The sequence below is a fragment of the Zootoca vivipara genome, chromosome 1, assembly GCF_965207765.1.
Source record: "Zootoca vivipara chromosome 1, rZooViv2.hap1.1, whole genome shotgun sequence".
NCBI classification, from domain to species: domain Eukaryota; kingdom Metazoa; phylum Chordata; class Lepidosauria; order Squamata; family Lacertidae; genus Zootoca; species Zootoca vivipara.
Genome location: NC_142582.1, coordinates 105,231,747 through 105,244,168, shown reverse-complemented (window position 1 = coordinate 105,244,168; position 12,422 = coordinate 105,231,747). Strand labels below are relative to the sequence as shown.

Sequence of the window (12,422 nt, the reverse complement as noted above, 5' to 3'; positions counted from 1 at the left end):
GGCTCAGAATTTCCACAGCCTCGAATCCTCCTCAGATCAGAAAATTCACTGAGAAAACTAGTAAGATAGGGAATGGGAGAAGCTGCTTAATACACACAAGCAGGCATCAGGAATTTAGCAGGCTTCTCACCCCACCTTCCCTAACATGGGTGTAGCTAGGGGGGGCAGGGAGGGGCAGCCGCCATCCATCAAGTAAAACAGTAGAAGTGCTTAACTAACGAGAGAGAGAGAGAGAGAGAGAGAGAGAGAGAGAGAGAGAGAGAGAGAGAGAGATCTTTATTTAAAAAAATAATGGAACAGCACCTTTTGTTCTCGTTCTATGTCCACAGAACCACTAGTATACATTTTACAACAGAACATGGGTTATCACACAAGGCTCTGTGATAAGAAGATCAGTGCAAACAACAGAACAGTACTGATAGTGGTTACTGTAGATTAAATCACACAGTCAATACCCTACAGGGGAGTCTCACATGTCACAGGTTCTTCACAAAGGCCAAATCCTACTGACACTTTACTCCTTATTCAGGACAGCACCTGCCAACAGATATATGGGAATACCACCCCCAAATGGTCCATAGTGGTAAAGTACATCTCTCTTCCTCCTCCTCCTGCTGTCCAGGCACAAAGTCTGCAAACTTTTCCCAGTCCTAGAAGTTGCTCTCAGAGCTGGAAACATGGGGCACTGATGTGGGTCTGGGGAAAGGGGAGTGGCGTGAAAAGCACTTCGGAGGGTGCTGGGGGCTGTGTATGGAGGATAGAGCAGTGAGTCTCGTGGGAAGTCAGCATGGCGGAGAAGTGTTTCAGTTCATCTGACAGTTGCTTGATCTCCCGGCGCAAAGCAGCATTCTGCCTCTCCAAGTCTTGACTCTCCTTTAAAGAAAAGGGGGGGGGAATCAGTTAGAAACTATAGACCAGGGGTCCCCAAACTAAGGCCTGGGGGCCAGATGCGGCCCAATCGCCGTCTCAATCCGGATGGTCCGGGAATCAGCATGTTTTTACATTAGTAGAATGTGTCCATTTATTTAAAATGCATCTCTGGTTTATTTGTGGGGCATAGGAATTTGTTCATTCCCCCCCCCCAATATAGTCTGGGCCCCCCACAACGTCTGAGGGACAGTGGACTCGCCATGTCACCTACATAAAATTAGGCCACTGGACTGCCCCATTTTCTTTCTCCACGGTGGGCCTATAGCAGGGGTCAGCAAACTTTTTCAGCAGGGGGCCCCTGCTGGACAGAGGTGGTGATTTAGAGTGCAGCATGAGAGGCGGAGAGGCGCTGAATTTTTGCACCGTACAGGGTGCTGCTGAAATTCTGAGACCCCGAGATCAGCCACTGGTGGAGGATGGTTAGTTAATTATGAGTTTAGGACAGTTCGAGAAACTAGCTGTAACAGTGGGCATTATGAAAAACAAGTTGATAGTTGCAGCTCAAGGGAGAAAGAGGTTCTTAGCTTGCATCCTGCTGTGTCCTGTGATAAGCAATCCCTTTCTTCATCTCTAAGGCCACAATGGGGGAATTTCCTTTTAATGCAAATAGCAGCTTCAGAGGAGGGCTTTTCCTCAGAACTGAAGCAGGGGAGGAAATGGTTAAATACCACCCATAAGATCCAGATAATTATCACTTCCTCCCCCAACTAGTGTTATTTGCATTAAAAAAAATTGAAGAACAGGCCGGGGTGCTCTTTTGTCAGACAGCTTAAAGCTGCAAAAATGAAACTCTTAATGGAATTCTAATTGTAAAATGTCTGCTCAATAAACAAGTCTTTGCTGGGGGGGAAAAAAAAACACAACCTGATCCGCTAAAAGCAAAGGCAATGTCAAGTCTGGTTTGGCCCTGAAAGAGAAAGGGGAGGGGGGCGGCAATGATTTAGCTGCCTTCCAGCCCTATCTAGATTACCAGAATTGTTTCCTTTCATCTTTCCTGGCAGGGAGGTGTATCCCCAGCTACTCCTGTGCAACTCAGTTTGCTTCTGTTCTTCAGAGCTAGAAGTTGAAAAGGAGGAGGGAGGGCATCCAGTAATTATTTTATCCTCAACAGATGAGTGATTATCTCTGAGGTTTGCGGTTGCCAATTCCCACAATTGTAGTGACACTTGTTTTTTTCAGTCACCAAAGTCACAGGAATTGCAACAGAGAACTGCGGCCCATGCAGATGTGTACAGAACTTGGGTCATGCTATGGGTTTCCATGTGAATACATACCGGTACATCCGGTGAGCTGGTGTGGTACAGGGCAGTGGTTTCCCCAACTTTGTTTTCTGTAGACCACTTGAAAATTGCTGAGGGCCTTTGCAGGCCACTTACTTATTATTTTTTGTGCCTGCTGTACCAATTGCAATAGCCCTGCTTATTTGGTGCCCTCTCAACAACCACTCATGTTGAGAACATCCAGGCTGTTGGGGAGGAAAGGAGACTTCTGCTTCGGAAGAGGCATTAAAGGGAGCACCACAGAATAGGAACCTCTGGTGTAGTGGTTAGAGCAGTGGTGGCCAAACTGGGCCCTCCAGCTGGTTTGGGACTACAACTCCCATCATCCCTAGCTAACAGGACCAGTGGTCAGGGATGATGGGAACTGTAGTCCCAAAACAGCTGGAGGGCCAAGTTTAGAGCATCCATCTGGACCTGGGAGACCTGGTGATTCCCACTCATCCATGAATCTCACTGGATGACCCATGCACCAGTCCCTGTCTCTCAGCCTAACATAAGCCTCACTAGGTTGTTGTGAGGATAAAACTGGGGAGGAGAACCAAGTGTGCCCCCTTGAGCTACTTATACAAAAGGCAGGATATAAATGTAATATTACATTCTAGGAAAATTAGAAAGTATGGCTTTCTACAAGGTACATCACCTGGAGCCCTTTAAAACATGCAAAATAGGCCATAGGTACATTTGTAGAAAGAAGAGATCCACAGCAAAAAGCAGGAAGCTTTTAATGTTTGATGTTTTGCCGTATTCCTTTATATTTTGTTGGAAGCCACCCAGAGTGGCTGGGGCAACCCAGCAGGATTAAAAAATAAAAATAAAAACGAGTGGGCCTCTGTTTTTGACTGCAGTACTGTATCTAAGAAGTGATAGTGGGAAAGGGTCTGTGTGGGTGGGGTTCGTAGCCTTTTTTTGCTAGCTACTCTAGAGTTTCCAGGCTGACTGACTGACGTTTTCTTCCTGTAAACTCATGTTCTGGGCAAACCCAAGCAGAGAACCCGGCCCCGCGCTGATAGCGGATGACATTTTCAGTCCTCGGCCGCACTCTCTCCCCAGCCGGCGACTTATGAGAAATGACAGCAGTGTATCCTCCGCTGCCTGTAGGTTCCCACTGCCTGTCACCAAGCCCTTTTCATACACTCGTATTTCCTCGGCCACAGACATCCTGACCAGAGAGAGAGAGCGGGGCTCAGGCCTCAAGGATACAGAGTGGGGGTGGGGGGTGGGGTGGGGTCAATAACTGTCATCTAGAAGTAGAAAAACCACCTGCCACAGGAAACCTGCCCTAGAAGGAAAGTCTCACTTGTTTCTTTCAGCAGCTGGGGAAAGCGACAACGCAATGGGGAAATTCACCAGACGATAAAGGGGAGGGGGGCCTCTCTCTCCTTGTAGGTGCAAAAACACAGGGAAACATTTCGTACAGAGAACAGGGCTGCTCTTCTTTAAAGTCCTGTTTGCAATTATGATTGGTGACATGACACATTGCTGAAAATATCTTTCCAAAGGCAGCCTCATTGGATTCTGCCTTATCTCACTGAATGCTCCCGCCAATCTGAGCCGTGTGTGTGTGTGTGTGTGTGTGTGTGTGTGTGTGTGTGTGTGTGAAAGAGAGAGAGAGAAATTGCCATTGTTCCGTTGGAAGCTGTCTTAGGCCAAGCCAGTGTGTTTGCAACTGTGGTCAGTTTCAGCAGTTCTGGAGCCACAAACAAAAGACACTGGCCATAAATGTGAGTGATCTGGTGCAGAGCTGAGTCACGGGCCTAGTTCAGACAGAAAAAGTGGACTAGATCTGTACTTGGACTGTACCACAACAGGTGGGGAATCGCATGCTTGGATGCTTTCTGGTGAAAAAGAAAAACTACTTGCCCACATAAAACTAGCATATCGGAGAGAAGGCTAGGTGAGAATTTTTCTCCATTATACTGTATCTTGATTTCTACATGCAGATATAGCGTTCGATATGTGTGATTGCTGCTTACTAGCATTGCAGTACTGTGGAAGGTATAGGGATACATAAGCTCACCTCAATGCATATACAGTACAATATACCATGGGATGCAGGGTGTATGCTATGGATAATTTGTGGTAATTGTGTTATTAAGTGCATAAAAGTATTGAAATGAGTTGACATCATTGCTGATATAGGAACAAGGGGGGGTAGGCGGGAACTATACTAAGGAGAAAGGTTCTGGTGATATGCCTGCTAAAGGTAAAGGGACCCCTGACCATTAGGTCCAGTCGTGACCGACTCTGGGGTTGCGGCGCTCATCTCGCTTTACTGGCTGAGGAAGCCTGCTGTCATGTGGCCAGCATGACAAAGCCGCTTCTGGCGAACCAGAGCAGCACATGGAAACGCTGTTTACCTTCCCGGCGGAGCGGTACCTATTTATCTACTTGCACTTTGAGGTGCTTTCGAACTGCTAGGTTGGCAGGAGGATATGCCTGCTAGACTCCCATAAATCAAGAAGAGAGAGCCTTTCTTTCCCTGTGAGGGCTGTATAGGGCAGATTGCTAAAGCAACGATAAAATGAATATTGAATTACCAGTATATGAAATGAGCTTTTGCAAAAAGGCACACTCAGCCACACAATTGCCTGCCTGCAGTCTGTGGTGGTACAGTCCAGGAACAATTTTATCACCACACCTGCATGAAATAGGCCTAATACCAGAGAAATCATGGTGGATAGCGGATGGACGTTCTTACCATATGCAGGGTATCTGCTTTCTGTGTCTGTTTCTGTCGGCTCTTCTGGGCTGCAATACGATTCTTTTCTCTCCTTTGTACTTTTCTCATATCATCAGAAGATTCCTGGGTGAGGGGAATCATGCAATACAAGGTATGACAACAGGAACACCATCTTAACATCTATACATGTAAGGATGTTGCGTAGAATGCCAATGTTGGGATAGAAAGCAGAAGGAAGCGTTTTTCTCAGCAATTATCTCTCCTCCTCCGTTGTCTCCATGGCAGATTCAGTACTGTATCAGCTTGATGGAGGACCCTCCCTCCCCAAATTTGCCCCAATTCCTAATGCAAGAGAAGTAAGTGCATCTAAGGATCAGGAAAACAAGCAAGTTAATTACATGAGACATCAGAGATGAGCAACAACCCTTTTGGAACTCTAAATACATATCAGTATACAGTTGGGGTGTTCATCTTACATTCTAGAGCAGGGAAGGTTGACCTCCAGATGTTGCTGGACTACAAATCCTATCATTCCTTACCATTGGCCATGTTGGCTGGGGCTGATGGGAGCCGTAGTCCAACAGTATCTGAAGAGCCACAAATTCCCCATCCCTGAACTACAGTATTGGGTTTTATGTAAAAGTCTCCCGACCTACCAATCCCAACCTAGCTATGGTCCTAGGATATAGTGTGAAGGCACATGAGACAACCAGCTTACAAAGCTACGCCAGTTTAGGCCTACTTAGTATCTCTCAATAGGTGATGGACTACCTGGGAATCATACATATGCTGCCTTAGGTTCCATGAACCTAACATTTATCTTAAATGTTAAGATAAAAAAAATCGATTCACCCATGTCTCTGTCCTTTGCCTCACTTAAAAAAATTTTTACATCATGTCCAATGATGTAATTTCATGCCTTCCTTGGATAATCTCTTACTGTGTTGTGTTTAATAATTCTTGTAGGGTTCCTACTTCCTTTAGTATATGAGTCTATGAACTCCTTGCACAGATTTGTTCAAGTTTTAAGGACCTGTTCCTAGCAAAGTAAATATCTGGTCTCCATCTTAGGATTTTAAAACTTATCGCATCTTGGGTGGTTGTGGTGCTGGAGGCATCTTAACTCTTTCAACGTTTTCTTGAGAGGGCTGCAATGGATCAGCACATCTGGCTGCTAACCAGAAGGGTGATAGTTCAGGCCCACCCAGGGATGGCTATGGGCAGGATTGCTGCATCGCAGGGGGTTGGACTAGATGACCCTCAGGGTCCCTTCCATCTCTACAATTCTATGATTCTATGACCTCTCCTCCAAAGTTTCTTCCTTTTAGGGACCGTGACTTCACCCCATGGAGAATAGCACAATCCAGCAGAGGTTTGAGCAGTGCAAGCAGATGAGGACATTTTATGCCACCTATCTGTAAACAGTTATTCTACTACGATAGCCATCAATGAGACTTGTGATGCTTTTCTGCAAGAGTATCACCAAGCTCCCTCATTCTGTCCCTGCACTGCTTTAACTTTAACTGTTCTGTATTACCCTATTGCCTAGCTTCTTATCTTTGGTTTAGCTTTTCTGGATAGCATTTTCCTGCATTTGTCCCTACATCAGTTCCTTCAAAGTCCTGCAAAAATCCCCACAGCCCTGAATGTTTCTCATTCATTCTGTTCCTCTCTATTTCAGGACACGAGACGAACCGAAGAGTTTGGCAAAGTGGCAAGACGGTATCAATTGGAGTTCATATTTCATTTCTGGCGTTGTTCTGGTGCTTTTAAGCATAAACAGGCAGAAATCCTGTAGGCAAAGTTTTTCCCCATGCTAGGAGATCCCGCATCTGTTGAACTTCTGTGTTTTGTGCTCAAGGCACAGGAGCCCTGCTGGGGGTGGGGGGGGGAGAGAGAGAGAGAGAGAGACGGCCATGAAATTAACTCAAAAGGAATTGCCCAAACTGTACCTGTTTGCTGGATGAAGAGGACTGGCTGTAGCTGCTGGAGTCGCTGCTGTCAGAGCTATGGGGCATGGCTTACAGCTCCCCCTGCCTGTGGTCTTCCCTTCCTTGCTTCCTGGGGGGGCCTTAGTGATCCCCCTCCCCTTTTCTTTTGACTTTTCCTCTTTCCTCCTTTCTCTCTCCTTCTGACTTCTTGGTCACTTTCTTTGACACTATCCCAGTGTCTACATTCATGTCCTTTAAGAGTTTGCAGCTCACTCTGATAGTTCCCTCTCTTTAGAGCTTAGCTGCTGTGGTTTCTCGGAAGCTGCAAGGGACTCAACTGAAAGTCACGTGGGCGGAAACTCCGAAGATCAAAAGTAATGAGAGAGAGAGAAAAAACCTTTGGGAAAATCAAAATAGTCTGAAAAGAAAAAAAAACCCGCATAACTTAAGGCAGTTAGCAAAAGAGAAAGAGTGGTTTCGGCTACATTGCAAACTTCAGAAGCGGAGGTGAAACAATAAAGCCCATTAAGTATAAAGATAGGCTTGCCATATTTCAAAAAGTAAAATTCCTGACACCCACAAGGTGGCTTTTTATTTGGAAGACCCCCAAATTGCTGAGCTTTTTTTTTTAAGGAAACCACCAAATTGTTGAGAATCTTTTTGGGGAAGAGACACAAATTTTTGAGCTTTGGGGGGAAAACTTCACCACAAAATAGTGTGGTGTTTTTAGTTTTTGGAGCTATTTCCCAGGGATGCAGGAAGGGGTGTGTGATCCGCCCCAGGTGTCATCCTTGAGAGAGGTGACAAAATGGCACACCACGGGGGGGGGGGTGGCACGGAGTGACGCGGTGGCACGGAGCCCCACACTGCCCAACAAGGGCGTACCCACCATGCGGCAAGTTAGGGCAGCTGCCCTACTCTAGAAGCAGGGCTGGTGGGCAGAGGCGGAGCACAGCCCGGCGGAGCGCGAGTTCGCCATTCCCGCCGCACCGCGCTGCGCCCTCCCTCCAGCTCCCCGTCGCGCCCTCTGGCAAGGCCAAGCGCGGCGGGGAACCAGAGAGCGCGGCGCGGCGGGCAGGAACGCTGAACTCGCGCTCCGCTGAGCTGGGCTCCGCCTCCGCCCACCAGCCCTGCTTCTAGGGAGGGGCACAGCCCGGCGGAGCGCGAGTTCGCTGTTCCCGCCCACTTTGTGGCCCCTCCCCTTCCGTGCCTTGGCCCCTCCCCTTGCCCCCCCCCTAGTTTTGATCCTGGGTACGCCCATGCTGCCCAAAACGGCATTGTGGGGCTTGCGTTCACCAGGCGGAGTCTGTGAGCAGATAACCACGCCACCGCCTTCGGCGGATCACCACGGGACTCTTAGAATTTTGAAGTGTCAGGCATAGCTCTAGTGGCTTTAGCCCAAACGTAGCAGAGTTTTCCTGCACAGCGCAGAAGCTAGTTGAGGTGGAAATGACTAGTCGGCAAGACGCAGAATAACTATTTACAGGATTTATTAAAAGAAAATAAAACCAGCAGAGTTTCTTGCATACAAAGCAAAGCAAAATAAATCCTTACTCTCTCTCTCTCTCTCTCTCCAACCATACGCAGCACTCTTACTCCTAACACCCAACAAGAAACAACTGTGCTAGCATTCCTAGATAACAGAGTTCAGTGCTGGTCATTAACCAATCAGAGAGCTGTTGCCAGGCCAGGCAGACCTTGGCTTTCTGCCAAGAGTAAATTGACACTGCCTTGAGTTAATTGTGTGAAGCAAGAATCTGTAAGTTTCTCATGAGAACCAATTATCAGAAACCGAACAGGGACCCCCATGGGTGGCTCGCCCCGCCGCTCCAGGTGCCAGAGCGGCTAGCTACACCCCTGCTGTTTCCACTACTTTTTCTGTCACGTTGCCATACATCCAGGGTTTGCCTGACATATGCCAATTTGGCAAAACTGCCCCCAACGCCATTTTTACATCCCCAAACCAGGAATTTTCCTGACATATCGGAAACCTATATAAAGATGAATTGTGAAGGAGCCGTATGATAGGAGAGGAGGAAAAAATATGTTTTGTAGAGGCCATCACAATTGTAAATGGCTGTGATGTATCTTTATGATTCAGCACAATATAAATATTTATAGAAATGAAGTAAAATGATAATAAAATGCAATGTTCAGTACTGGTAAAAAAAAAACCAGTTTGATTTTTTAATATTTTTTTTAAAAAAGCTGTACATTTGCAAGTAAGCAAGCAAAGGAGACAATATTTGATATTAAAATTCTCACATTATTGGGAAACATAGAATCATAGAATCATAGAGTTGGAAGAGACCACAAGGGCCATCCAGTCCAACCCCCTGCCGAGCTGGAAACACCATCAAAGCATTCTTGACATATGCCTGTCAAGCCTCTGCTTAAAGACCTCCAAAGAAGGAGACTCCACCACACTCCTTGGTAGCAAATTCCACTGCCGAACAGCTCTTACTGTCAGGAAGTTCTTCCTAATGTTTAGGTGGAATCTTCTTTCTTGTAGTTTGAATCCATTGCTCCGTGTCCACTTCTCTGGAGCAGCAGAAAACAACCTTTCTCCCTCCTCTATATGACATCCTTTTATATATTTGAACATGGCTATCATATCACCCCTTAACCTTCTCTTCTCCAGGCTAAACATACCCAGCTCCCTAAGCCGTTCCTCATAAGGCATTGTTTCCAGGCCTTTGACCATTTTGGTTGCCCTCTTCTGGACATGTTCCAGCTTGTCAGTATCCTTCTTGAACTGCGGTGCCCAGAACTGGACACAGTACCCCAGGTGAGGTTTGACCAGAGCAGAATACAGTGGTACTATTACTTCCCTTGATCTAGAAGATGCTATACTCCTATTGATGCAGCCCAGAATTGCATTGGCTTTTTTAGCTGCTGCATCACACTGCTGACTCATGTCAAGTTTGTGGTCTAACAAGACTCCTAGATCCTTTTCACATGTACTGCTCTCAAGCCAGGTGTCACCCATCCTGTATTTGTGCCTTTCATTTTTTTTTTGCCCAAGTGTAGTACTTTACATTTCTCCTTGTTAAAATTCATCTTGTTTGCTTTGGCCCAGTTGTCTAATCTGTTAAGGTCATTTTGAAGTGTGATCCTGTCCTCTGGGGTATTCACCACCCCTCCCAATTTGGTGTCGTCTGCAAACTTGCTCAGGATGCCCTCAAGCCCATCATCCAAGTCATTGATAAAGATGTTGAATAAGACTGGGCCCAAGACAGAACCCTGTGGCACCCCACTAGTCACTACTCTCCAGGATGAGGAGGAGCCATTGGTGAGCACCCTTTGGGTTCGGTTAGTAAGCCAGTTACAAATCCACTGAATGGTAGCATTGTCTAGCCCGCATTTTACCAGCTTCTTTACAAGAATATCATGGGGCACCTTGTCAAAGGCCTTGCTGAAATCAAGATAGGCTACATCCACAGCGTTCCCTTCATCTACCAGGCTTGTAATTCTGTCAAAAAATGAGATCAGATTAGTCTGACATGACTTATTTTTCAGAAACCCATGCTGACTTTTAGTGATCACACTGTTTCTTTCTAGGTGCTCACAGACCGTTTGCTTAATGATCTGCTCTAGAATCTTTCCTGGTATAGAAATTCCATTTCTTGTCTTTGCCTGGAAGCAAGTACTTAAGATATTTGGATATTTATATATCTCTATCCTTTGCATCAATTGACACTTTTTAAAGAAGCTAAGCCAAGCACACTCTGCTTCTAAGAAGTCCCATTTGAAGAATAATTGAAAGGCTGTTCTAAAATGCAACGCCTGGACAGCCTGTTATCACACTTACTTGGTTTTTTCAAGCTTAAGTTGTATTATTATTTTTTTAGTGTTAAATTCAATCTAAAAGTAGACTCCTTATTTGCATACCTATCATGTGGGACAGTCCGCATTTGAAAAAGAAAAAAAAATCCCACTGACTCTGCATATGCATTGCTAATTGGATGAGGACTGAAAGCTAAGAGCAGGCCAGAAGAAAAGTAGGACAGCTGAAAAATGACACAGGTGAGCCAGCCCCAGCATTCCATATGCCACAAGGCTGCAGCAGCTGAACGGGGAGCAAAGTGGTCCTGGTCCTGGGTTGTTCTGGGTCTTCTAAACTGAAAGTAAGACCTTAAACCTGACCCAGCAACACTTCATCAGCCAGAGCAGTTCTAACAGCACTGGTGACCTATGCTGAGGATGGGCTGCTCCACAAAGTCATCTAGCTGCTGCCTTTTGCCCTAGCTGCAGCTTCCAGACCAGCCTTGAAGGTAGCCCAACACAAGCACCTTGAAATTATCCACCCTTGAAGTTACCAGTGCACACACCACTGTGACCAACTTGTCCCTGTCCAGGAAAGGCTGCGCCAGCTACAGGCAGTAAAAAGCCCTCCTCATCACTGCAGACACCTGGGCCTCCAGCAACCATGATGAATCTAGTACTACTCCCAGGCTATGTACCTTCTCCTTCATTGGGAGTGCAGCCCCATCACAAATAAGTTACTGAGCAAGCTACCGGACCTGGAAACCCCCCATAAACAGAGCTTCTGTCTTAACAAGGATCCAGTTTCCGTCTATTGACTCTCATCCCACCCACCACTGAGTCCAGATACCGACCAAGGACTCGCACAGCCAAATCTGATTCAGATGTCACAGAAAAAACAGAGAAGTGAGTCTTCAATGTACAGGTGACATCATGCCCCAAATCCCCTAATGGTCACTCCCAATGGTTTCATACAGATTTTAAATAGCATTGGGTATAATATGGAACCCTGCAACCGAAAAGCAATCAGCCAATGCTACTATCTGGAAATGCCCTCATGAGTAAGAGTGGAATAGTGGTTGGGAACTGAGTACCAGTTGCTGGAAACCAAAGGAGAGGAGAGTGCTGATTTGGTTGGATCCTGCTTGATGCCTTTCTCACAGGCATCTGGGTGGTCCCTGTGAAAACAGGATGTTGGACTAGATGGGCCGTTGGCCTGAACCAGCAGACTCTTCTTATGTTCTTAGGTAACCATTATAACACAGTGGCCCTGAGTGCTCACTGGAAGGACAGATCGTGAAGCTGAGGCTCCAATACTTTGGCCACCTCATGAGAAGAGAAGACTCCCTGGAAAAGACCCTGATGTTGGGAAAGATTGAGGGCACTAGGAAAAGGGGACGACAGAGGACGAGATGGTTGGACAGTGTTCTCGAAGCTACGAACATGAGTTTGACCAAACTGCGGGAGGCAGTGGAAGACAGGAGTGCCTGGCGTGCTCTGGTCCATGGGGTCACGAAGAGTTGGACACAACTAAACAACTAAACAACAACAACATAACACAGTGGGCATCAGAGGAGGAAGGGAGTGATCATCAGGGGAAGGAAAGAGGGACAGAGGCCAGTGTTGCCTGTGGCACCCCAGTTTTAAGACGTTTACCTGTATTTAAGAGGCAGGTGTGTGGCTGTAACATGCAGCTATCTTTCTTTGCCTGTAAGATGTGTCCTGCTAGCAGTCAGCAAAAGATCTCCTTTGTTGAAGAGTTTTTGATTTTAGCCTGGTCTCTGTCCATTTATTTCAGGTCAATTTCCCACCTGGGAATGAGTGGTGGGGAGCCAA

General features: G+C 46.5%; 1 protein-coding gene across 1 annotated transcript; it reads right to left on the bottom strand.

The window, feature by feature from the left end:
* Positions 1-259: 259 nt before the first annotated feature.
* Positions 260-7,239, bottom strand: BATF (basic leucine zipper ATF-like transcription factor). Its single transcript, XM_035108240.3, has 3 exons — positions 6,843-7,239; positions 4,909-5,013; positions 260-873 (listed from the first exon to the last, which is right to left on the bottom strand). Exons 1-3 carry the CDS (start codon positions 6,906-6,908, stop codon positions 664-666), a joined length of 381 nt encoding a protein of 126 aa, XP_034964131.3. The 5' UTR covers positions 6,909-7,239; the 3' UTR covers positions 260-663.
* Between the last annotated feature and the right edge of the window lie 5,183 nt (positions 7,240-12,422).

What these genes read in the sequence shown, in the direction of transcription:
- BATF (XM_035108240.3), bottom strand. Translation starts at nt 6,908, where the DNA reads ATGCCCCATAGCTCTGACAGCAGCGACTCCAGCAGCTACAGCCAGTCC. An exon ending in CCTCTTCATCCAGCAAACAG is followed by an intron (nt 5,014 to 6,842) that starts GTACAGTTTGGG and finishes CCCCTCACCCAG; the next exon opens with GAATCTTCTGATGATATGAG. An exon ending in AAGCAGATACCCTGCATATG is followed by an intron (nt 874 to 4,908) that starts GTAAGAACGTCC and finishes TTTTCTTTAAAG; the next exon opens with GAGAGTCAAGACTTGGAGAG.